The 27411-nt window shown below is 43.3% G+C and overlaps 1 protein-coding gene across 3 annotated transcripts in view; it reads right to left on the bottom strand.

Moving 5' to 3' along the window:
* The window catches only part of CREM (cAMP responsive element modulator), a 73717-nt gene extending 49881 nt beyond the window's left edge, over positions 1-23836 (bottom strand). For 2 of the 3 annotated variants that reach the window (XM_084619561.1, XM_084619559.1), the window contains exons 1-2: positions 23791-23836; positions 22506-22629 (exon numbers count right to left, since the gene is read on the bottom strand). In XM_084619561.1, coding sequence (XP_084475687.1) covers positions 22506-22629; positions 23791-23834 — 168 coding nt within the window. In that variant the 5' untranslated portion in view covers positions 23835-23836. Of the gene's footprint in view, positions 1-22505; positions 22630-23790 lie in introns of those variants that run through there. The other variant, XM_084619560.1, reaches the window with a different exon arrangement.
* Positions 23837-27411: the final 3575 nt, after the last annotated feature.

The following is a 27411-nucleotide window of genomic DNA, read 5'->3' as shown; positions in this document are numbered from 1 at the left end:
TTGCCCATCACAATACTCTGAGTCTTCCCTATATGAGTAAACAGATCCTCTGTAAAACAATCCCATTCACCTCTATCAGCTCCTACAGACAAGTTAACAGTAACTCAGGATAGCCTTATCAAAACTTATACAATTTAATAAAATTGTATGTACTATGACCTCTGATCACTGCCAGAAGATGACCAAACAAAGCAAAACGTGTTCTTTCAATTTTTTCCCCAGGTCTAAAGCCAGAGAAACCCAGGAACCTAAAAGAACATAGGTGTCAATTAAGGTATCTTTAAAGTGGAAAGATTGTTCCTGTCAAACAGATGGTTTCTTGCGTAAGAGCCTAACCACTACCTGCTGTAGGTCACCAGCCAGCTTTCTTTCACAAAAGATGACATAATCAATTCTGATCAATAATGGGTGTGATGTTTCACTCCATATTCTTTATGAAAATATGCTTATAATATGAATACGACATAACTGAGATGTACTTTATGTAAGATGGGTGTTGTACGGTATCACTGGAAAGGTTATCATAGAATCATAGAATATCAGGGTTGGAAGAGAACTCAAGAGGTCATCTAGTCCAACCCCCTGCTCAAAGCAGGACCAATCCCCAACTAAATCATCCCAGCCAGGGCTTTGTCAAGCCAGGCCTTAAAAAACACTAAGGAAGGAGATTCTACCACCTCCTTAGCTAACCCATTCCAGTGCTTCACCATCCTCCTAGTGAAAATTTTTCCTAATATCCAACCTAAGCCTCCCCCACTGCAACTTGAGACCATTACTCCTTGTTCTGTCATCTGTTACCACTGAGAACAGTTTAGATCCATCCTCTTTGGAATCCCCTTACAGGTAGTTGAAATCAGCTATCAAATCCCACCTCATTCTTCTCTTCCGCAGACTAAACAATCCCAGTTCCCTCAGCTGCTCCTCATAAGTCATGTGTTCCAGTCCCCTAATAATTTTTGTTGCCCTCCACTGGACTCTTTCCAATTTTTCCACATCCTTCTTGTAGAGCGGGGCCCAAAACTGGACACAGTACTCCAGATGAGGCCTCACCAATGCCTAACAGAGGGGAATAATCTCGTCCCTCAGTCTGGGAGCAATGCTCCTACCTATGCAGCCCAAAATGCCGTTAGCCTTCTTGGCAACAAGGGCACACTGTTGACTCATATCCACTCGTCCACTGTAACCCCTAGATTCTTTTCTGCAGAACTGCTGCCTAGCCACTCAGTCCCTAGTCTGTAGCAGTGCATGGGATTCTTCCATCCTAAGTACAAGACTCTGCACTTGTTCTTGTTGAACCTCATCAGATTTCTTTTAGCCCAATCTTCTAATTTGTCTAGGTCGCTCTGAATCCTATCCCTACCCTCCAGCGTATCTACCTCATCTGCAAACTTGCTGAGGGTGCAATCCACGCCACCCTCCAGAACATTAATGAAGATATTGAACAAAACCAGCCCCAGGACTGACCCTTGGGGCACTCTGCTTGATACTAGCTGCCAACTAGACATGGAACCATTGATCACTGCCCATTGAGCCCGATGATCTAGCCTGCTTTCTATCCACTATATAGTCCATTCATCCAGTCCATACTTCTTTAACTTCTTGGCAAGAATACTGTGGGAAACTGTATCAAAAGCTTTGCTAAAGTCAAGGAACAACATGTCCACCACTTTCCCCTCATCCACAGAGCCAGTTATCTCATCATAGAAGGCAATTAGATTAGTCAGGAATGACTTGCCCTTGGTGAATCCATGCTGACTGTTCCTGATCACTTTCCTCTCCTCTAAGTGCTTCAGATTTGATTCCTTGAGGACCTGCTCCATGATTTTTCCAGGGACTGAGGTGAGTCTGACTGGCCTGTAGTTCCCAGGATCCTCCTTCTTCCCTTTTTTAAAGATGGGCACTACATTAGTCTTTTTCCAGTCATCTGGGACCTCCCCCGATTGCCATGAGATATCTATTTCAAAGATAATGGCCAATGGCTCTACAATCACATCCGCCAACTCCTTTAGCACCCTTGAATGCAGTGCATCCAGCACCATGGACTTGTGCTTGTCCAGCTTTTCTAAATAGTCCCAAACCACTTCTTTCTCCACAGAGGGCTGGTCACCTCCTCCCCATGCTGTGCTGCCCAGTGCAGTAGTCTGGGAGCTGACCTTGTTAGTTAAGATAGAGGCAAAAAAAAGCATTGAGTACATTAGATTTTCCACATCCTCTGTCACTCGGTTGCTTCCCTCATTCAATAAGGGACCCACACTTTCCTTGACTTTCTTCTTGTTGCTAACATACCTGAAGAAACTCTTCTTGTTATTCTTAACATCCCTTGCTAGCTGCAACTCCAAGTGTGATTTGGCCTTCCTGATTTCACTCCTGCATGCCCAAGCAATATTTTTATACTTCTCCCTGGTCATTTGTCCAATCTTCCACTTCTTGTAAGCTTCTTTTTTGTGTTTAAAATCAGCAAGGATTTCACTGTTAAGCCAAGCTGGTCACCTGCCATATTTGCTATTCTTTCTACACATCGGAATGGTTTGTTCCTGCAACCTCAATAAGGATTCTTTAAAATACAGCCAGCTCTCCTGGACTCCTTTCCCCCTCATGTTATTCTCCCAGGGGATCCTGCCCATCAGTTTCCTAAGGGAGTCAAAGTCTGCTTTTCTGAAGTCCAGGGTCTGTATTCTGCTCTTCTCCTTTCTTCCTTGTGTCAGGATCCTGAACTCGACCATCTCAGGGTCACTGTCTCCCAGATTCCCATCCACTTTTGCTTCCCCTACTAATTCTTCCTGGTTTGTGAGCAGCAGGTCCAGAAAAGCTCTGCCCCTAGTTGGTTCCTCCAGCACTTGCACCAGGAAATTGTCCCCTACTCTTTCAAAAACTTCCTGGATTGTCTGTACACCGCTTTATTACTCTCCCAGCAGATATCTGGGTGATCGAAGTCTCCCATGAGAACCAGGGCCTGCGATCTAGTGACTTCTGTTAGTTGCCAGAAGAAAGCCTTATCCACCTCATCCCCCTGGTCTGGTGGTCTATAGTAGACTCCCACCATGACACCACCCTTGTTGCTCACACTTCTAAACTTAATCCAGAGACTCTCAGGTTTTTCTGCAGTTTCATACTGGTGCTTGAGCAGTCATACTGCTCTCTTACACAGTGCAACTCCCCCACCTTTTCTGCCCTGCCAGTCCTTCCTGAATAATTTACTGAATGTGATTATCCAATTTGTATGCCTGTTTCATTTCTGTATCTGAAGTTAGGAATATTATCTATGTATCTGTATTTCAACTATGTTACTTTGAGTGACGCCCACTGCTAATACTTCAGGTACAACAATGGAAAAGCCAGACAGGGCAGATGGCCCATTACCGAGGACAATGAACTGGGAAAAGGCTTGGCCTTCCTGCAGACATTACATACTGCACCTGACTCATGGATGCTGTGATACTACATAGTCAGGTGATCTTGTCACCTGATACTAAATATTACCTAGGACTTCCTGTAACTTTCCACTGGAAGGGAGGGGGGTCAGATTTGGGAAACAAAGGATTCCTGCCTTATGTAAATCCAATTTAATGGTGGCGAGGAAAGCAAACGAGGCTCCTCCTCTTCATGGCCTGTCTGCCCAAGAAGAAAGTCTGCTAAAGCCACCTGAAGGGAAACCAGTGGGGAGTCCAGACTGAAAAGAATTATAACTGGAACTCTGAACCACAGAAACTTTGCAACCTGCCTAAAATAACACTTAGGGTAAGAAATTACATTTTGTAACCTGTTCCTTAAGTGTATTGAGCTTAGCATGTGTACTTCTGTTTATCTGCTCAGTAATCTGCTTTGTTCTGTCTGTTATCTCTTATATTCACTTAAAAATCACTTTTTGTAGTTAATAAACTTATTGCTTGTTTATAATATAACCCAGTTTATGTAATTTCTAACTGGGGGGGCAAGAAGTTGTGCATATCCCCCTCCACATTGAGAGAGGGGGCGAATGTCAGAAAACCTTTGGGTTTGTACCCCTTAAAGGGAGTGGGCACTACAGTGTTGGGGAGAGCCCCAAAAGCTTTTGAATCTTTCCAGAGTGGATCTCTGTCTCTCTGTGCAGCTGGGTGTGGCCCTGCCTATGTGCTTGGCTGGAAGAGGCTTGTGAGCCTAGCCCAGCAAGGCCAGGAAAAGGGGACCCAGGCTGGCAGAATAGGCTGATTGAGCAGAGGAGGCTCAGTTAAACCCCAGCACATAAGCTGACACCCCAAAGGGCCCAAACCCGTCACAATGGGCCTGTGCTCTCCCCACTTGTTACTAGCCATAACATGTGAAGGCCCATTTCACAGGTGGCTGAAAAAGTTTATTCCAAACATCTTGAAGTTCCATCAACAGAGCTGTATGAAACATAGCCACTGCAGAAATCCAACTGATTTTAACAGCAATTAGATAAACTCTCCAAGAGACAGAAATGCTTGATTCTGGTTCTAAGTGGCATTAAGATGGATCCAACAGGCTGCTTACTGTTTACTGGTCTAGACTTTGTAGATCCTGTGGTTTAGGAAAAGAAAAACTTTTTTCTTTCACCACAGAAAAGGCATAAGATGTATATATAACAAATCTATGTTACAATCAACTGGGAAAAAAACCAAATACTAGCTCATAAGCCTCCTTTCTTATTGATGTATTTGTCACAGGTCATCTCTGTGAAGATGCAGAGGAAGGGGGATACCTAAATGGCAATGCTTCAATAGTCAAAGTAAAAAGAGTATAATGGTCCAGTATGCTTTTAATACACTGGCCCAGTGGCTGATCACCATTATTCTTTATATTCCTACAGTCCAACAGGATTCATTAGTCTCCCAGGGCAGACATTTGAGAAACACAATGATTGGAGAAAAGATAAGTAGTTATCTTTCACAGTTTCAGGGTAACTACACCTGTATTCCCCACTCCGTAGTTCACTCCAAGAGTTCCCAGGCAAGTCTCAGGTCTCCAGCCATCACCTGTCTTTGGGCAGGGATCCTTGTGCGACTTCCTTCTGACCAGGGGGTTGTAAGGCTGAACAACTCCCTGACTTACACTGCGATATCCCCAGGGCCAGCAAGCCAATTTGCCTAAAGGCCAGCATCTGTGCTTTGCTTTGTCTCCAAGGTCTGTGAACAGCGTATTGTCAGCAGTTACAAGTTACCATACAGCTCTTTCTAAGCAAGCATATTTATTCTTAAGGTAAAAGCATTAGAGAGAAAACATAACAACAAACAGATTTAAATACACAATAAACATCCCGGGGTCATCCATGCTACTAGGCCAAAGTCTTTCGGACCCTTATGCAAGGGTTGGAGTTGCCCTTGGACAAAAGGCCCTGTCTGTTTTCTGGATCAGAAAGAAGGCCTGAGTCAGTGTTAACCCAGACTTTTATCCAAAACTCCTTTCTTTGTCTTATGGCTGCGGTGGGCAACCTGAAGCTGGTCAGGGTAATCCGCTGGCAGGCTGCGAGACAGTTTGTTTACATTGACTGTCCGCAGGCACAAACACCCGCAGCTCCCGGTGGCTGCGGTTCGCCATTCCCGGCCAATGGGAGCTGTGGGAAGTGGTGCATTCCACAGGGACTTTCTGGCTGCTGCTTTCCGCAGCTCCCCTTGGCCAGGAACGGCGAACCGCGGCCACTGGGAGCTGCGGGCAGCCGTGCCTGCAGACAATCAATGTAAACAAACTGTCTCTTGGTCTGCCAGCGCATTACTCTGATGGGCCACAGGTTTCCCACCACTGTCTTAAGGTCTCTGGACAATCCAGTTTAAACCAGTATATGGGAGCCTCCCCAGATGGTGGAAACTCTCGTGTGGGGGTTACAATCTGAGTAATTTGCCTTCACCACCTCCCACTGCTTTTGGTTCCTGGAGAAGTTGTGGGAACCCTCCCCACTGGAGTGGCATACAATCCCTAGCCACAGTGATACACAAATTTAATAGAATATGGTCCTTAAAGATATTGCATGGGATTGCAATATCTGTCACACTCTTACCACTGTTGAAAGCAGCGTTGCTGTAGCTGTGTTGGTCCCAGGATATTAGAGAGACAAGCTGGGTAAGATAGTATCTTTTATAGGACCAAATTCTGCTGGTGAGAGACAAGCTTTCAAGTTTACACAGAGCTCTTCTTCAGGTCTTGAAGATGACCTGAAGAAGAACTCTGTGTAAGCTCGAAAGCTTGTCTCTCTCACCAGTAGAATTTGGTCCAATAAAAGACACTACCTCACCCATCCTGACACTCTTACCACCTTATTTAACATCTTGTCCCCCTTTATAAAGCAAAGCTGCATTTAACTGTAAAGTCTGGATTCCAGCCAAATGCCAGATGTTGCATCTCCTCACAGTAGTCAGACCATCTGACCATGTTGCTAGGCATACTCAATCCAAAGAGAGAGCACAGAGAAAGCTACAAAGTAATTAATATTGCGTAACTCATTAAAAATCTCATGCTCCTGATTTAGTTCATCAGAAGCAAGGTCAATAAACATCTGGCTGGACAGAACAGAAAAAAAGGAATGGATGAGTAGCAATCTTAAATGCCATTCAAGAAATGTCTCATGCCTTGAGAAGAGCTAAATAATAGACTCATAGACTTCAAGGCCAGAAGGGACCTAATCTGGCCTTCTACACATCACAAGCCACAGAACCTCACCCACTCACTCCTGTAATACACCCAGAACCTCTTGTTGAATTATTAAAGTACTCAGATCATGATTTAAAGACTTCACGTTACAGAGAATCCGCCATTTACTCTGATTTAAACCAGCAAGTGACGTGTGCCCCATGATGCAGAGGAAGGTGAAAACCCTCCAGTGATCCTTCTTGTCAGTAATTTTGGGTAGCAGCCAGAGAATGGTGTAGAGAGATGATTTTGAAGTCAGGGAAAGCAACATTCCATTCAGTTGCTTTTTCTTTATTTAATTCCTCCAGAGACAGAATATTTAAGAGAAGCAACCTGAGTGAGAGCCACAGATCCATTAGTATGTTAACATACTGAAATATGATGTCTACGAATTCCTTATAGAATGAGAATGCCAACATTTTCCATTCAATATACCTACAAAAATATCCATTTGATACTCCAGCCTAGGGAACTTACCTCCCAAGGAAGTGAATGTACTAGCAATGTCTTTAAACTTTCAGTGTAAGACAGTGGCTCACCTTCAGACTCTGGCGCATAGAAGTCTCCCAGAAGGGAAAATTTGTTAACCAAGTCCTCCTCATCTTAAGTCAGGAGACATTTAAAAAGGGGACCACTGGAATGCTAATACTCCTTCCCAGAAGTAGGCCGTGCTACAGAACCAGGCTGTGGATTTGCAGAAGGAAGAGCTGGGAGAAGTTGATCTGAAAATGTAAAGCTGGATAGAAGCAGTTGGGGAAACCAGGTCCTGAAGATGGCAGCCAACTCTTGTTCTAACTGGCTGCGGTGGAAAAGAGCCCAGTCAAGAGACAAAGAGCAGAGTCTACTATAATGCTTTGCTTCAGAGGAACAACACGCTAGAACAACTTCACAGTCAAGAAAAAATGTCCGGCTGAGCAAAAACAGTATGCAGCTACAACAGTGTGCCCCTGGTGGCCAAACAGCTAAAATGCATGTTGATCTGCAAGAGTTGCTAGGGCGGCACTCTGGCTGCTCACAGCTCTCAGTAACCCTCCTCCTGCTGCTGATTATTTGATGCCCAAACAAATTTTTGCAGAATTTAAAACTTTTTTTTAATTGTAAAATGCCTATTTTTTTCAGAAGGGCTGAGCACCTACAGCTCTCACTGACTTCAGCAGGAGTTGTGAGTACTCAACACTTCTGAAGATCAGATCATATGTTTTAGCTCTTATTGCTGAAAAGAAAACTTTCCAAATGTGAACTGATTGTGCTCTCTTCCTGAGTCTGCAGAAAACAACAAGATGTAAACTGCTTTAACAATAAATTTCCATGTCAAATTACATACCAAAATTTCTCACTATTTCACAGGTAATCATTTTAATTGAAACATCTAAGGTGTATAGCTAGTGTGACTTCAATCATCTGGTGCTGATTGTAACAAATCTGACAATTTCCTGCAACATCCTTCAAAAATCTTAATGAATGAAGTTTAAGTATCTTTGCAATCCATTGTATCAAATGCAAAGGTTATGTATTATTGTGGGCCAAGATTGTATGTAATGTCTCCAGCACGGAGATGTGAGGGGAATCCTGGGAAGAGTTATGAATTTCAAAGGAGGCACTGAATAACGTGCCAGACAGGAATGGACTTTTGGGACAAACAGTAACAAGTTTGCCTGAGGAGCCTCTACAGGGAGGTGAATGAAAATTCCCCAGCTCTGTTTATGCAAAAAACCTAGCCTTTTGAAGATATGCCCTGGGGAGAGGACTGTTATCTGCTGATTACCTGTTCCTGGAGTCTCAGCATCAAAGGCCCAAGCTATATAAAGGAAAAACTAATTTATCCTTGGGTGTGCTAGTTCTAAGCTAAGCTGTTATGAACTTGTGACCTTGTTTAAAGGGCAGACTCCTATCAGAGACCTTGGAGAAGTAGGAGGATGATTTCTGGTAAGCTTATTAGCATGTTTGTAAGTACTTTTGTCGTTTTTAATATGTTTTCTCTGTAATGCTTTCACTTAAGAATAAATGTGATTGCTTATTAAGAGCTGTGGGGTAACTTGTAATTGCTGGCAATTAGTTATTCATAGCCTTCAGAGAGAAAGCAAAGCACAGGCTGTTAGGATATAGATATTCAGGCCTGTCTGCAAAGGCCTGTACTCTAAGAATTTAGGTGTATTCTTATCACTTGGCTAGTGATAGAGGTATAAAAGAAAGAATCAAGATCACTGTCTGCTGGTGTAAGGGCCTTCTCTTACTGTGACAGTCTGAGGCCCTGTTCTTAGGCTAAGGCCTTTGGCTAAGCAGCAGAGGCAGCCATAAGCTGGGAAGCGAACGGTCACATCCTCACATTCCAAACTAGTCACATTGAAATAAGGTGCTATTGGGCTGTTAGGCACTATCAGGACAGGATTGTATTCCTATCACCTCCAGAGAAAGGGAAGTGCCTAGAAAATGTAAAAGGAAACTTAGTTTGATAGCATCCTGTCTGGCAAGAACTCACTTATCAATAGCCGGGATGTGAAATCCTCACTTCTGTATTGTTTTGTCATTATAGTTCCCACTTTGCTGTTGTTTGTCTGTATAATCTCTGTCTGGTTCTGTGATTGTTCCTGTCTGCTGTATAATTAATTTTGCTGGGTGTAAACTAATTGAGGTGGTGGGATATAATTGGTTACATAATCATGTTACAATATGTTAGGATTGGTTAGTTAAATTTCAGGAAAATGATTGGTTAAGGTATAGCTAAGCAGAACTCAAGTTTTACTATATAATCTGTAGTCAATGAGGAAGTGACTGGGGTGTGGGTGTGGGTGGGCATGGGCATGTGGGTGTGTGAGATGGGAACAGGGAATGGGGGTAAGAAAATTGGAATCATGTTTTGCTAAAGGGGGAGATGGGAACAGGGAATGGGGGTAAGAAAATTGGAATCATGTTTTGCTAAAGGGGGAGATGGGAACAGGGAATGGGGGTAAGAAAATTGGAATCATGTTTTGCTAAAGGGGGAAATGGGAACAGGGACACAGGTGTAAGGCTTTGTGGTGTCAGAGCTGGGAAGGAGGATACTAAGGAAGGAAACTGGAATCATGCTTGCTGGAAGTTCACCCCAATAAACATTGAATTGTTTGCACCTTTGGACTTCGGGTATTGTTGCTCTCTGTTCATGCGAGAAGGACCAGGGAAGTAAGTGGGTGAAGGAATAAGCCCCCTAACACAGACACTGGTCTGTATAGGCAGTCTGGCATGCTGGAAATATCACAGTGTGGGCAGGGAACTGTGCAGCCTCAAAATTCAATGGTCAGGAGGGACAGAAATGTGGGTCTCTGCCCAAGAGAGGTGACAGCTGAGGAGCCAGGAGCCTAGAGTGCATGCCCTTGGTGGACCATGGCGGAGAAATACAGATGCAGTTCCCCTGAACTGTGACAAAAATAATTACAAAAAATCTTTACCAAGGAAAGTGCTTTGTTTAGTTCATCCATCAGAAGTCCCAAGTGACAGACTTTCCAGCACTTCTCTTGAGATACTATTCCACAGGCTAATAGAGCTCAATGCTACGAAGTTTATCCTGATATTCATCCTAGATTTTATACTTCTTAATTTCTTGCCATTACTCCTAGTTAGAACTTGAACTGAGCCACCTGAGAGAGGAAAAGGAATTGGGGGGCAAGTAAGTGGTGCTTATTTATTTTCCAGTTCAATCTTTGGAAGACTGAAATTACTGCCTGAAGGAACACAGGAGTCTGAGCACCCCTACACCAAATACATGCACTTTCCTGAGAAGATTCTTTTTCTACAGGGGATATAAAAGTACCAGAAGAGAGAAGAATTAATAAACAGAGCAAATGCTGTCTAGCAAAGGAGAAGCAGCAACACATACCCCGAAGAGACAACTATAGTGATGACTAGCTGGCCGGGGTCTGAATATATGGGGCTCAAAATGAGAGAAATCAAAAAGTACAGACCACTTGTCTTCATTGGGCAGGAATCCTGTCTAGGAAAGTTTAAGTGGTAAAAAGATCACCTTGCAGGATTTCTTCTTCAGTGGACCAGTTCTTCTGCAGAGGCCTCAGGTATAGCCCTAGTCAGTGGGGTCACATGGGTGCATGAAGCTATTACGCCTAACATCTGCAGGAAGAACAGTACACTTCTCGGGTGCTGGGATCCCAGAGGATACTATCTCTCAAATGGTATGGAAAACTCAGTGCTCGGAATAACCCCTTTTTTATGCCAAGATAAAAATAGGTGCTTCATTACTTAGGCAAAACCTCAAGGGTTGGAACTATCTGTATGTTTTCCCTAGAAACAAGAACACTCCCTGAGCTCATGATACTCTGATCAGTCAACAGTCTAAATACAGGGAAACAATGATACTTGTGTTGTCTGAGGAATGAAGACTCAGCAGTGAAAACATTCAGTGATTTAGAAAGACCAAAGGGTAGGATATCATAATGATAGTGGCCTTTTCCTACACAAAACCAGAGATACTTCTCATAAAATGGATGGATTATCAGGTATAAGAGATGCTGTCAACACAACCTCTTTTCTTTCCATAACAAGAAATAATAGGAGTAAAACATGTTCTCCTTTTTATTACTAAAAGACCATCTCCATACCCTCTTTTTAGAGAAGGAAGGTAACTTCTTCCCTTAATATCTTCTCATGAGAGGGATCTCTGAAAATGGAGAGGAAGAGGAAAGAGTACAAATCTAAAACTGAATAGTTAAAGCTGTTGACTATCACATCAAACTGTCTGCCTGGTGCTCAATGCAACAGGCAATCTTACCACTGAGATAAGGCAGACCACTGACAAAAATGTTTGAACTTCTGCCTGAAAGAGGAGTGTCTATGGGCAGACTTCCAATCTGTTGGAGGTCAAGGAAGACCTGTGCCTCTAGAATCCAAGGGAGTAGTACCCTCTTAACTGAAGGCATTTAAAGTAGCTAAAGATGTCTGGAAAGTTGTCCAAAAGTCTTCAACCTTTTTAAGCTATCATCTCTTTCTTCACTAACAGATCTTTTCACACAGAAAGTGAACTATTGTGGTATGAGCTTCATACAGCAATGTGGTGCTCTTCAGCCAAAAGAACTAGTGAGTGGTAATAGCTGCATTAGAATGGGCATTGTATGCTAACTCGTAGGGCATGTTTGGCCATCATCTCCTCTTCAGACACAAAGAATTTAAGATCTTGCACGAACTGAGAAAGGATTTAATAAAAAATGAGCAACAGCTTGTAACCTGAGAAAGTTGCACTTCTCAAACATGGCTTGCTGTCAATTTACACCTGCAAGATTACATCTTTTCCAGCACCAGTGAGATCTTTTTAAAAATTATATATTTTCAAGAGTGTTTTTTCCTTAAGAGTTCAGTTATTTTACAATATAGCTTTTTCGTTCTGTTGACCTACTAACAAGATCAATCTCCCTTTGATAAAGGTACACTGGTAAAGTGGGAATGAAAAAAGAAAAACATACTTGAAATACTCGCTAGAATATAGTTTTTCAATCACTGTAAATGTAACTATCCTCTTTGCACTGGCAACTTACTTGTGTCTAGATAGTGAAGTGGAAATGTACAGAAAAGACCATAAGAGCTGCTTCAGCCTCATGGAAACCTATGAGATGCAACCTGCTGTTTTTGATATCTTCTGTTACTCTTTTCCATTCCTGGAAGGATATTAAATGAAAAAGAGAAAATACCAGTAGCTGCAGTTCTTTAATCTGGCTCCCTCTGGCTATTTACACTTGTAGTATCTAGGTGTTTACGCTGCACATTCCAAGATCACATAGAAAGTAGTGTTTACTGGAGATACTCGCTCTTTCTATTCACACTGCTTCACACAGGGTTTCAAAAGTATAAAAGGGGAAATGGTCTCAGCCACCCTTTAGTTCTTTTCACTAACACAGGAATTCTTAACCCAAAATCTAAAGAAGTTAAGAAAGCAAGAGAGGAATGTGAATATGCAGAGGTAACACTATCTAAGAGCAGATCTACACTTAAAATGCTGCAGCAGCTTCTCCCATCGGTGTAGTTAATCCACCTCTGCGAGAGGCTGTAGCTACATGGAAAGGAGATGCCCTCTTGTTGACATACCGCTGTCTGCATAGTGGCTTAAGTCAGTATAACTGCATTGTTCAGAGGTGTGGATTTTTCACAACCCTGAGAGACACAGTTATACTGATGTAAGTTTATAGTGTAGACCTGGCCTAATAATTATAGTTGTGGAAATATAACTTCTGTCACGTTGAGGTAGTCCACATATTTTCATTTGTAGAAGTTTGGTAACAGTACCACCCCAAAAAAGGGCACAGATGTTCTAGGTGAACAAGAACTTCAGAACTGCTAAAATGAACAACAGCTCTGGATACCAGGTCCAGAGAGTATTAGAAGGGACTTGTGACAGGTTAGTCTGCCCTTTAAGGGCAGTGGTGCCAAAGGGTCAGCCCACCACCCAATTATATGGCATGGTCCTTTAATGTTTTGAGAGGTTTGGGGGTATGCAAGGATCTAGGAAATAAGAGGTATTGCTGGAGAGGAAGAAGTCCTGGCAATAAACAAAATGTGGGAGAAAGTCAGTAACTGTTTCTTTAAGGGTCCAGGACTAGTGAACTTGCAGAGTGGGTGAGGCAACCTACTGGGGATGAGCTGGAAGAAGGAGACTGGCATATATGCTACCTCCACCCCTCAGCAGGGCAGACGCCAGCAGTAGAAGGCTGCCTACTGAGCCCTCCAAGTCCGAGGACTAATTGGGAGAAAGGGGCCAGCTGGAGGAGAAACTGGCTAAGGTTCTATAGAAGGCCTAAATTACAACCCAGCTCCAGGGAGGAGAACTGGAGACGCCTACCTTAAGGAGAAACAGAGAGACTGCCTAAGTTTCAATCCAATTTTGGGGAGGAGATATAGGGACTTCTGTCTTAAAAGAGGGTTACCATTTAGGCTACCTCTACACTATGAGCTAGAGGTGTGATTCCCCTGTTCGTGTACACCTACTTGTGCTAGCTCTCATCAAGCTAGCATGAGTATACACAGCAGCATAGCCATGGTAGTAGAGGCTTAGCTAAGCTTGCTGAGCAGAAACCCACCTGAAACTGATAGGTAGGACTCTGCTGCTGTGATACCCTGGCTACACTGCTATTGATATTCATACTAGCTCAGTGAGAGCGTACCCAAGCAGGGCAATCACACCCCTGGATTGTACTGTAGACCCAACCTTAGGCCCTGCCTACACAGGCAAGTTTCTGCACAGTAAAGCAGCTTTCTGCACTGTAACTCCCAAGGTGTACACAGTGCCAAGCCACTTAGTGCGTAGAAACTGCGCAGCAGCAGCGCTTTTAAAAAAAAAACCCCGACGAGAGGCGTACAGCTTTCTGCGCTGGGGGTACAGGGCTGCGGTGCCAGTGTAGACACCCTGGTCGATTACAGCGCTGCAAATGGCCTCCGAGAGATGTCCCAAAATGCCTGTTCTTGCCTCTCTGGTCATTGGTTTGAACTCTACTGCCCTGCAGTCAGGTGACCAACCGTCATCCACACCCCTTTAATTCCTTGCGAATTTTGAAAGTCCCTTCCTGTTTGCTCGGTGATCCGTGCAGTGGTCTCAGTGCATCTTTCCAGGTGGCTATGCCTGCTCCATGCACTAGGCGATCCCCTGCTTAGAGCAATGCCGAGCTGCTGGAGAGGAGAGGAGGCTGTCCAGTCCCAGCTGTGTTCCAGCCATAGGAATTATGATACCTACGGACAGATTTCACAATGCATGACAGAAAGGGACACTGACCAGGACATACTGCAGTGCAGGGTCAAAGTGAAGGAGCTGCAGAACGTCTACCACAAGGCGCAGGAGGCAAACTGACGCTCTGGTGGTGAGCCCACGAGTTGCCGATTCTACAAAGAGCTGGACGCGATACTCGGCAGCGATCCCACGTCCACTGCGAAGACCACTGTAGATACTTCGGTGGCTTGCATGCCAGTTGAGATTGGACCGAGCCAGGAGGAGGAAATCTTGGACAAAGATGTGGAGGGGGAGGGGGACCCAGAGGCAGAGAATGACTTGGAGGTCAGAGATGCAACCAGGAGCTCTTTTCTACCCCGAAGGAGGCCAGCCAGTCACAGCTGTCAGATGTTGGTGAAGTGCAAACAGGAAAGGAGGCCCCTGGTAAGTGGATTTGATGTGGGAAATCGCTGAAGCGAGTTGTTGGGGGCAGAAGGGTTGCAGAAATCAGGCTCGTCTCCCCCCGCATCCCTATTTTGAGCAGCGGAACACGCTGTTGATAGACTCCCTCACTTCATAGGAATCTCCCTCAGAGATCTCCAGGAAACTCTTGTGGAGATACTGAGCAACCCGCTGCCACAAGTTCCTCGGCAGAGCTGCTTTGTTTCTTGCCCCATTAATGGTAACTTTCCCGCACCACTGTGCCATTATAGGTGGTGAGGGGGAGGAACCATTGCTTCACACAGGCAAGCCACTTAGGGGCCAGGGCAGAAGCCACAGTCTTGGAGAATACTCTCCCTTGATTCCCTGCTCACCCTCAGCAGCGAGATATCTTCCATAATGATCACATCCTATGGGAAGTGTGGGGACAGGAATGATTATCAGGCCTCACCTACAGTGCTGGCTCTCCCCAAGAGCCACGTGCCCAGTGTACAGCAGGGTCTGGGAAGAGTGATTTACCTTGCCCCTGCAGCTACTTACCATTTTGGGGGTCTTGTGGCTCATGTGTGCTTGCCTAGGGTCAGCCAGTTAGTGACAGGTGTGAGAGTACTGGCTGTATTTTAAATTACTGATTCAGTGTTCTCCGTGTTGCAAACAATACGGTTTCTGTACAATGTTGCATTTAAACTTCACAGAGATGACCTTGGGAGCCCAGCCTCCTTCTTTATTATCAGCGACTGAACTGCTGCACAGAATTAGAAAGCGGCCAAGAAGAACTAAAGAGGACTTTCTGCATGATGTTATGATGCACTCCGCCGCCGAGAAACAGGAATTGAAGGAGTGGCGGGACAGCAAGAAGAGGAACCGAAAGGAGAATGCGGCATGCCAGAATGAAGCCATGGAGCGGCTCTTAAAGGTTATGGAGTGCCAAGCACAGACGCTCCAGGCAATACTAGCTCTGCAAACCGAGCAGAGCTCTCCGCGCCCGTCCTCCCCTGCAGCTGCTGTCGCAAAACTCTTTCCCATGTGTCCTCCAGATACCGCCAACACACTCTTATCAACGTTCTGGCTCCAGTCTCTACCCACAGCATTCCATTCCTACCTCCTCACAGGCCAGAACTGTGGATTCCCAGTACACACTGCACTCAACACCCTTAACTCTTCAGTTTGACCCTGCTGAAGTACTGTACCTGCTGCACTGTACTCCAAAGGAGAAGGCTGGATCTGATCCCTGGACATACACAAATCTTTAGCCATCCCAGGACCCCACCTCCTCCTGGGACCTTCCCTTCCCGCATCCCTCTCACTGCTGACTTTTTTGTTTGTTTGACTCTCTCCTCCAGTTGTTGCTTTTTAATAAAAAATTGTGTTGGTTTGAAAGCAATCTTTATTCTATTAATTGAAAGCAAAAAGAGCCCTGCAAAGCAACATACAATTATATTAAGCCCACATATTGCATTGTCTGCACCAATTATCTCCAAGCATTACAGGCACTGCACTCCCAAGCATAGCAACAAATATTAGTGGCTTTCAGTGTCAAATTGCTGCCTTCAGGCATCCTTGATCCTTATGACCCCGTACTGCACCCCTCTAATAGCCGTAGTCTCTGGCTGCTCAAACTCAGCCTCCAGGCACTGAGCCTCTGTGCTCCTGCCCTGAGTGAAATTTTCACCCTTCCCTTCACAAATATTATGGAGCGTACAGCATGTGGCTATAAGCATAGGAATATTGTCATCGGCCAGGTCCAGCTTCCCATAGAGGCAGCGCCAGTGAGCCTTTAAACAGCCAAAAGGACACCCAACAGTAATTCTGCACTTGCTCAGCCTGTTGTTGGACTGCTCCTTGCTGCTGTCAAGCTGCCCCATGTATGGCTTCATAAGCCACGGCATTAAGGCTTAGAAGGAATCTCTCAGGATCACAATGGGCATTTTGACTTCACCTACGGTGATCTTCTGGTCCGGGAAGAAAGTCCCTGCTTGCAGCTTCCTGAACATGCCAGTGTTCCAAACGATGCGTGCATCATGCATCTTTTTGGACCAGCCTGCGTTAATGTCTGTGAAACACCCATGGTGATCCACAAGCACCTGGAGAACCATTGAGAAATACCCCTTGCAATTAATGAACTCTGTGGATAGGTGGTCTGGTGCCAGAATTGAAATATGTGTGCCATCTATCGCCCCTACACAGTTGGGGAAGCCCATTTGTGCAAAGCCATCTACAATGTCAAGCGCGTTGCCCAGAGTCACGGTCTTTCAGAGCAGGATGCAATTAATGGCCCTGCAGACTTCCGTCAGCACAGGTCCAATGGTAGACTTTCCCACTCTGAACTGGTTAGTGACTGATTGGTAGCAGTCTGGAGTAGCCAGCTTCCACAGTGCAATCGCCACGCGCTTCTCCAACGGAAAGGCAGCTCTCATTCTCATATCCTTGCGCTGCAGGGCTGGGGCGAGCTCATCACACTGTCCCATGAATGTGGCTTTCCTCATCCAAAAGTTCTGCAGCCACTGCTCGTCATCCCAGACATGCATCATTATGTGATCCCACCACTCAGTGCTTGTTTCCCGAGCCCAAAAGCGGCATTCCACTGTGGTCAGCACCTCTGTGAAAGCTACAAGCAATCTCATGTTGTAGCTAGGAAGCGTGGCGAGATCAATGTCACACTCCTCTTGCCTTTGTAGTTTTAGGAATAACTCCACTGCCATGCGTGACGTGTTGGTCAGAGTGAGCAGCATACTGCTCAACAGTTTGGGATCCATTCCTGCAGCCCGAAAAGGCAGGGAGCGCAGTACACAAACTGTTGAAAGATGGCGCCAAATGCAGACAGAAGCACAGGGATTGCTGGGATGCAAAGCAATGCATCACGGGGCACTGGGACAGGACTCAGGATGCCCCATGACCCTCTCCGCCTTCCCACAACTATTAGCAGCTGAAGAGGAAGAGGTGTTCTGTGGGATAGCTGCCCAGAGTGCACCACTCCGAATACCGCTGCAAGTGCCGCAAATGTGAACACACTATTGCGCAGGAACCTGACAGTGTGAACACACAACAGCGGTTTCCCGTCAGCGCTCTCTGAGCGGTGCTGTAACTGCCGGCGCTATAACTCTGCCAGTGTAGACATACCCTTAGAGTACTACCCCAGCTCCCAGAAGGAGCAAGAATGATTACAAGGATTTTTAAAGAGACCAAAAGTGAGTGTGAACTGGGATGACTGAGTGAGTTACACTGTAGACTTAATAAACACTCAATAAAGCAGACCCCAGAAAGGGGCTACATGTTTTGAACAAATCTAGTTGGGTAATTGATTGAAAGAACCCAGGAAGCGCTGAGTGAGATACACCAGCAGAGAGGTGAGGAGCCACAAGGGTGTGTGCTGGAGGACAGTCCCCATGACAGGATTGCAACCTCATTCTCCCAAATCAGGCTTCATTTGAATGGGGAAAAGACGGTTTAAATCCCACATAGAGCCTCAAGTAGCAGCTTTACAAAATGTTAAGATGAAGACCATCAGAAGGCATATTATATCTCCTGGTGGACGAACATCTGCCAGGTCACAGCAATTCTGAAACACAGTCACACTGGAGTCAAATTCTGAACTGTGATGGACAGATCCCTGATCTCATATGCATATGCCCCCAAAGAAGAAAGAAACTGTGAACAGATTTGGTGATATATAGATAACTTAAGACCCAGTGGACACTTAAAGTATGGGGCATAACTTCCCTGGATGTAAATAAGGCTCAGGGAAAATACAGACAAGCTAGTACCCAGAAAGAGCTGGAAGTAGGAGAGAGACTATGTTAGCCATCTAGTTTCCATAACCAGGACTTCACCCAAATTCATGTCTTGGGATCTGGTGACTTTCACTGGCTGGTAATGTACCAATTGAAGTAATTACCAATTGAAGCCTATGTGGTGCCTGTCACAGGACTGATCCTTTAAGAGGGAATCAGGGACCCACCTACCTGTGACAAACTCCTGCAACAAAAAATGAGCCAACTTATACCCACCGGGATCCAACTAAATCCTTAAGTGACTTATTGCCAGTTGTTTAGCTAATGTGCCTCATTAAGGGTTACTAGCACTCAGTTGGGCTCTAGAAAACAGGAAGTGCCTGAGAAGAGTAGCTCTCAGGAGAGCACACCAGAGCAAGGAATCTGGATGGAGTGTTCTCAGAGAGAATAGCTCCTCAGCAGCAGGAGAAGGAGGAGGAGAAGGGATGATAACAATGAAAAGGGAAAGGGAATAATGCCAAGAGTCTGAGGGGCTGCAGCTGGCTGGACAAAAGTGGCTGCAGGTGAGTGCTGCAGCAGATTAAGGTAGAGACTGGACCGGACCCAGAGAACCACAAGCCCCACAGAGGAGGGCTGTGTAAACCCCAAACTCAATAGGAGAGACTTTCTATTTCAAATATATTTCGATTTAATAAAGTAGAACCATAACAGGGGAACTTTGTTTTTCATTCTTTTGGTCTGTGTGGCATTCTTACGGGAAATTGAGGTAGAAAAAACCTATAGTGCCACGCTCAGCCAGCAGGAGGCATATGGGTGCAGCCACCACCCCAAAACAATGCCCTATATTTAGTGGGTAGTCTCAATTCAGTTTTTAATTCATAGGTGTTGTGACAAAGTTCCTGCTCTACCTTGGTGGGTCTTGCACTTATTGGCAGATTTGTTCGCCTGGGAACTTCACGGCAGCCCTCAGCTTGGCCGTTTTTCTGAATTCACAGTCCAGATCGACTCCTCCTGTGTCTGACCAGCAGTTGGGAGGATTTGCGGGGAAACTGGGCCTGCCCTCTACTCCGGGTTCCAGCCCAGAGCCCTGTGGAATGCAGCTGTCTAGAGTGCCTCCTGGAACAGCTGTGCGAAAGCTACAACTCCCTGGGCTACTTCCAACACCTTCTTTATCCTCACCATAGGACCTTCCTCCTGGTGTCTGATAATGCTTGTACACCTCAGTCCTCCAACAGTCCGCGTTCTCACTCTCAGCTCCTAGTGCCTCTTGCTCCCAGCTCCTCACACGCACACCACAAACTGAAGTGAGCTCCTTTTTAAAACCCAGGTGCCCTGATTAGCCTGCCTTAATTGATTCTAGCAGCTTCTTGATTGGCTGCAGGTGTTCTAATCAGCCTGTCTTAATTGTCTCCAGAAGGTTCCTGATGGTTCTGGAACCTTCCCTGTTACCTTACTCAGGGAAAAGGGAACTACTTAGCCTGGGGCTAATATATCTGCCTTCTATTACTCTCCTATAGTCATCTGGCCCAACCCTGTCACTGTGTACATGTCACAGAAATCACTACCACAAATAGGACCTTTATTAGTTAAAGTAGAGAAGGCCAAAAATAGGATGAGTTTTCAGAAAGAACTACCTTCTAACCTTTATACCTGACTTTCCAAGTCAAGATTGAAGAGAACAGGGATGAATGGGTACGTCTGGTGTGTGTGTAAACTGCATGGGCAATATGGAGAAGTTTGGATTGCAGCTGATACACAATTTCTATGGAGAAACAGATACAACACCCTTCTGGGTGCTGCCAATCTGAGTCCTTTCACAATATCACAAGCACTAACCTGATAAGCACACAAAAAGGACAGGTCACTTGAGTAGGTACTACGGCAGAGCAGTTGGCACAGTCCACAGGGAGCCAGAGACTAACACAGGAATGCATCCTGCTCACACAGAGGTTATGCCAATAAACTGTATTTGGATAAAATAGGCATCTCAGAAGCATTGTCTGGATTAAAAATAAACATGTGATGGAAAGCCATAGGAGTTGAATGGCACTGAAGTACTGTAGTATTCCAAAGGATCAGGATATAAATACTGACCAGCATACTGGAATGTTAGTAGCAATTTCCTTTAAATGAAGATCATAGAGAAAAACCTGAAGCTTTTATGGAGCTCACCTAATATATCAGACTAAAGTTTGATTTTTTAAATTGTCACCTCCATTCTATTAATCAGCTAAATACTTTTCCAGAGAATATCTAAAGTTTTTTAAAAAATAAAAAAAAATCCAGAAAGTGCCATCAAGTGCATAGGGAAGAAACATAAGCAATGATTCTAAGATGTTTTGCCTGCAGAATTGGACTCATTTTGAGTAAACAAGAAGACTGGGGGGAAAAAAACAAAAATTATCTTCACCCATTATCGTAAATTGCTAAATCAAGCATCTCCAAATTCTAGGATACATGAGGTTCATCTCCTCCCTCTAATCCTGTAGCTGCCTCAACTTAATAGGACACCGTTATCAGATAACTACTGGATAGCAGTACTTCCAAGAACATGGAAAGACAGTCTACTGGCTTCCATTACAGTGCTATCCTGAGAAACTCTTGAAGTGTTACTTCTGTGAATGACTTACAATAATGTGCTGTAAGAAAAGGAGTACTTGTGGCACCTTAGAGACTAACCAATTTATTTGAGCGTGAGCTTTCGTGAGCTACAGCTCACTTCATCGGATGCATACTGTGGAAAGTGTAGAAGATCTTTTTATACACACAAAGCATGAAAAAATACCTCCCCCCACCCCACTCTCCTGCTGGTAATAGCTTATCTAAAGTGATCAATCTCCTTACAATGTGTATGATAATCAAGGTGGGCCATTTCCAGCACAAATCCAGGGTTTAACAAGAATGTCGGGGGGGGGAGGGGGGAAGGAAAAAACAAGGGGAAATATGTTACCTTGCATAATGACTTAGCCACTCCCAGTCTCTATTCAAGCCTAAGTTAATTGTATCCAATTTGCAAATGAATTCCAATTCAACAGTCTCTCGCTGGAGTCTGGATTTGAAGTTTTTTTGTTGTAATATCGCAACTTTCATGTCTGTAATCACGTGACCAGAGAGATTGAAGTGTTCTCCGACTGGTTTATGAATGTTATAATTCTTGACATCTGATTTGTGTCCATTTATTCTTTACATAGAGACTGTCCAGTTTGACCAATGTACACGGCAGAGGGGCACTGCTGGCACATGATGGCATATATCACATTGGTGGATGTGCAGGTGAACGAGCCTCTGATAGAATTATAACATTCATAAACCAGTCGGAGAACACTTCAATCTCTCTGGTCAATCCAGACTCCAGCGAGAGACTGTTGAATTGGAATTCATTTGCAAATTGGATACAATTAACTTAGGCTTGAATAGAGACTGGGAGTGGCTAAGTCATTATGCAAGGTAACCTATTTCCCCTTGTTTTTTCCTACCCCCCCCCCAAGACGTTCTTGTTAAACCCTGGATTTGTGCTGGAAATGGCCCACCTTGATTATCATACACATTGTAAGGAGAGTGGTCACTTTAGATAAGCTATTACCAGCAGGAGAGTGGGGTGGGGGAAGGTATTTTTTCATGCTTTGTGTGTATAAAAAGATCTTCTACACTTTCCACAGTATGCATCCGATGAAGTGAGCTGTAGCTCACGAAAGCTCACGCTCAAATAAATTGGTTAGTCTCTAAGGTGCCACAAGTACTCCTTTTCTCTTTGCGTATACAGACTAACACGGCTGTTACTCTGAAACCTGTAATAATGTGCTGTACTATCTGTGGCCCTTATTCTGCCATGTCCATAACACAGCAGTCATCGTTTGGGACTATATCTTTATTGTTTTTAATATGAAATCACTACTCCAAGAACAAAAGACTGATACAGGATAGGGGGATTTAATGATGAACTGTAGAAAAGTATCATGTTCACCCAAAAGCAAGTAACAATTATAAATGATCATTTTTATTTGTTTTTCTTAGCTTCCTGTATGTCAAATTACCTGAGCTATGGGGGGAATCTGACTTTGGCCTGGCTGATTTTGTATGCAAACAGCATCGCTCTCTGCCACAGAATCTGTTGCACTTCCATCCTGTTGCGATTCAACCATTTCCATGGTCATTTGTCTAAAAATAAATAATATAGTGCAAGGAAATGAATTCAGACCTGAAGAAGGGATATTTATTTCAACTCTATTAAATTATTTTTCTCCTCAACTCCCAATTTCAGCTCTTTAAAATATCTGACAAAAGAGCAACCCAACAGTATCCTAGCATCACAGTGTGTTGCCATGCATGACCTGTAAATTAGGAATCAAGCTCACTCTCTTGGCTAGCAAGGACTAGATGCAGCGTGTAAGCAATACTCCCAGCACTGAGTAAGGAAATCAAAGCCTCATTCTCTAGCAACCCATTATGTCCAGATACTAGCTTGCGCTGCTGATTCCAGGAAGAGACCTATCCAGCCCTTCCATATGGGGAAGGGGAGTGGAAGGAACATTAAAACAAGGGGAAACTGAAGATGAGAAGAGAAACTGGGAAAAATAAGAGGACCATGCTGAGGAACCCTGAGGGAAAAATATCTGGCAACTATTTATTCAGTCAGGTCTATAAAAGAAGCAGTAGTGCATAGATTCAGTATAGTATAAGTGGAAGTGACAATTAGATATCCAGGAAGAATTGGTTAGAAATTTTTATCTTTTCTTTATTCAATTAGGTTAGATAGTCATAATACTGTGTATCCTGCAATGGACACAATCAGATCCACACGATTATACCTAACAAGTGAATATTTATTCTGGATTACCATGTCTGGATTGTGTTTTATTTTGTTTTGTGATGAAAGCAAAACCTCATTCAATTCCTATTTGTATAAATTAGCCACTGGAGAGATATACCAGAGTAGGAAATTATTAAAATATTGAGACATCTGAAAAGTGTTGACAGAAATATTGTACATAAATCCTACTGTTCTGTCCCACTAAATAGAAATATCATCCTCCTTTAGACAAAAGTAATTGTATTATGTACTTTTGTCTCTTTTGCTAACAGTAATTCCAAACATGAAGATCTCATATTCACGACACTGAATTGATTTTGTTTTGAACCAAATGACAGATGTTTAACACTTAATTTTTAAATTAGTATCAGCAACTCTCTTGTGATTTTTTATCCTGTAAATCTTAAACCTACACTTGGGTATATTACATCAATTGAAACACATAAACCGAAAGACTCTGTTAGTGGAGAAAACTTTCAAATATATCGGCTACACAAAAACACAATTACCTTACAGTTGTTTTTCCATGATATTTCTTGACACACTTGCTCATAATGGATGGTGGGAGTGTTTAAAACAAGAGCTTGGTTTTCCTCAGCTCACTTTCTCACCTACTGAACACTGCAGTGAAGTTATGATGTTGAAGTTGTGATGTCACAATCATCACCATAGCAACAAACCAATGTCACAAACAGTATACAGCTTTCACTGCAGGCTCAAGGAGAAGTATGACATTAAAAGAGAGATCTTGTTCAAATATACCAAATATTATAGGAAATGCAGGAAAAGACCAGACAAGGAAAGGAAAATCACCTATTTGTTGTTCTAATTTTTCTGAAGATATAATATGACAGGGTTCCTATTCTTGGGTCTTCTGCTATCATGTGAGACAAGCAGGAACTCCCTGTTTCAATGGTTTGAGGCCCCTGAAGAACCCATACATATTTTTAATGCACAAGGCAACTCCTAGTATCTCAATGCTCTCTGGAATGTTATTTCTTGGAGTGAGAAACAAATAGCTCCTTAAACACTACACATAATTTATGTCCAAAATAAGTCATCAAAATGTTTGTCTTCCACTATGGTTGAGAAGGAATCAAGTTAAAAGATATCATCAGAGAAGCAGAATTACAGGTAATTTTCGTATCTCTAAGAATACCATCTTGACCGAATACACAAAAATGCCTGCCTCCTTCCATCTCAAGCCCCCGTGCTGATCTCAGGTTTCAGTAAGTCTCTTAGTAAGTAGGTCTTGAGTTATTTATGGCTTTAATGGTTAAAACTGCCAGCTTGAATTCTATCAGAAAATTCTCAGGAAGCTACTGCAGCTCACAGAGTGCTAGCATTCATACACTGTTAAAGTAAAGTTCCTCTTAAACGAGCTTGTTTCCAAATGGTGTCAGTGTATACACAATGAGGAATGTATTACAGTAGTCTATCTTTTGTGTAGTTTGTTAGAAAAATTATTTAATACATCAACAGCGGTTCTAATTCAATCCATAATAATACAGCATTCAATATTTATCCAGATGGTACCTCCTGCATTCCTGTTTCTTCTTGTGAATTCCTTTCCCCTGGAAATAAAGCTAAAATAATAGTACAGTCAAAATCTTTGGCTGTTGAGAGCACTGGTGCTCAGTTTGCACCAAGGACTTAATCAGAGGAGAGTGTATAACTTTAAATGGGGCAATTCTGGATTGACTCATAGGCTACTCTGAAGATCTCCTACTGTATCCAGCCACTTCTTCCTACAGCACATGTAAGTGAGAAGAGTATCTTGCTGAATTACTGTACTTCTTATACACATACCCAGTACAGTAATAGGCAACGATCTGGGAAGAAATAGTCTTTCTCCCAGAAATTTCACTATGGCCCGAGACTCAGCCTTGAGGACACTAGTTGTTTAATATGTACATCCAAAAGGATGTCCCCATAGATCAAAACAGCTTAAATACCAGGATCAATAATGTAGTTAGTATGCATTACCAACATAGTCACTAAAACTTTCTTCTGGAATTAAGAGTAGGATCCTGATTATTTTACCCGATGCAGCTCCAAAATCATACCTTCATATTTCATATCCAAGATTGTCTGTCGCTCAGAGATAAGGTTTAGTTCAAAATTACTAATTTTACCCCCGTCCCACGGAAAATGTTCCATTGGCTTCTCTTGGCAAGGATCATCTATCATGCTGTAGAAAGTGACATGTTTCCAATTTTACTACTTTATTGCTTTGGGCTTGATTTATATTAAGTCTGGACCCATACATCCATTAGTTAGAAATGTAGCACTTTTCTCGCTTTGGTGAAAAGACAGTCTCCATTAGCTGTTGAATGTCATTGCTTGTTGCTCTAAGTATCATTGAAACAAAAGCAATAAAGTGTTTGAGGAAAATGCCTATCTAGTTCTGTAATCTTGACAGTATCTTTTATTTCCCAGATAGGGACTTAATCCCTTATGGATTGCTGAAGGTGCTCCTCCTACAGAAAAGTTGTATTATTCCATTTGTTTTTGACACCTCCATGATCCTTCCTGATCTTTCTAAGGGCAAGTCTTTCATGTAGTATAGACAGCTAAACACTTAACTAATTTCAGTTCACGTGTCTGTTATTAGATGTATGTACAGTTAAACTGTACTGCTGTAAATAGTGAAGACAACTAAAAAATTTAAAAAAGTATCTCTCTGATATCTGCAGCCTTACAAAATATGACAAGAATATTTTTATTATGCTCTAGATTTTAGTTAAAACTCATGGGAAATTAGAACGCAAATCTCAGATGCAGAACACAATTAAAATACACTTTAGCCACACCTAAGCATGGGAATCTATTCAAATGTATTCTCCAGAGATACAGCTGAATATACTCTGGATTTTAGGTAGACAGATGATTTACTATTTTTAATCTTCAGCACAGCTAAATAGCACTAGAATTGTTTATATTGTCTTTTTTCTGGTATTCCTGAGATTTGTTAATACCACTGCTCTCCTAAAACATCACTTCTGGCCAAGCCATTATTGTTATTATTTTCAAGAGGAAATTAATTTAAATGTCAACAGCGTGTGAACGCATGCACTTGTTGAACAAAATGTTAAACTGAGCACAGAAATTGCCTTCTCCAAGTATGAAGGTCAAATGAAACCTGAAACTTTGGGCCTGTAAAAGACAAAGCTTCAAAAAGGTAAATAGCCATTTAAGTCTCGACATAAACTTGTATAAAAGGCCTGACTAAAAACAAAGTTGCAGTATAACAGCTGCATAATATAAAGACATAGTGCAAGACAAAGGACCTATTTTGGTTGGCATATCTGAAAATAGCAAGGCAGGTGATATGTTTTTCCAAAAGACTATTAAAACTGTTCTCAATATCAAGCACCCATGAAACAGACAGTTATTAATTTAGGACAGACACTACCAAAATGGAAGACTTTTTCTTCCTATAATGTAAGCAGAGTTTTGATTAGAAGCAAACCACCGATGACAAAGGAAATGTATTGGCAGATCCACTGCTCCTAAATTTAAAACAAGGCTCTACATCGGGGTGGGCAAATTACAGCCCGTGGGCCAGATCCAGCCCGTCAGGGCTTTGTATCTGTCCCCCAGGATTGATGCCCCCAGGGCGCCACGGGCCCTGCATCAGTCCAGGAAGCAGCTGGCACCACGTCCCTGCAGCCCCTGGGAGTGTGGGAGCAGAGGGCTCTGTGCGCTGCCCTCGCCTGCAGCCACCGCCCCCCACAGCTCCCATTGGCCGGGAATGGGGAGCTTTGGGAGTGGTACCTGATGACAGAGATCACGTTGTCTGGAAAATCAGGAACAATAAACAGTTTCTATTTGTTTTTTAAGGAAGACTGATCTTTCAAACCATTATAACTTTATAGGCCTTGCATATGGACTTAACCCTAAATTCAAAAATTGATTTTATATAAACATGGTTTAATTACAAATCAGCTACATATCATGAGATTTTTTCAATATTAAATATTAATAGGATTGTTACATTTTTCATCTGGGTTGCTTATTACCTTTCAAAAGTTACGAGGCAATACATTGATATTAATTAGGCGGGATTTTTATATTAACACACACAAGTTACATGACTGCACTTCCATGAATTATGGTTGAAAATATAT

Source organism: Lepidochelys olivacea (genome assembly GCF_965140295.1).
Source record: "Lepidochelys olivacea isolate rLepOli2 genome assembly, chromosome: 2".
Taxonomy (NCBI): domain Eukaryota; kingdom Metazoa; phylum Chordata; order Testudines; family Cheloniidae; genus Lepidochelys; species Lepidochelys olivacea.
Note: the sequence above shows the minus strand (reverse complement) of the source record. Positions and strands in the feature narration are given on the sequence as shown.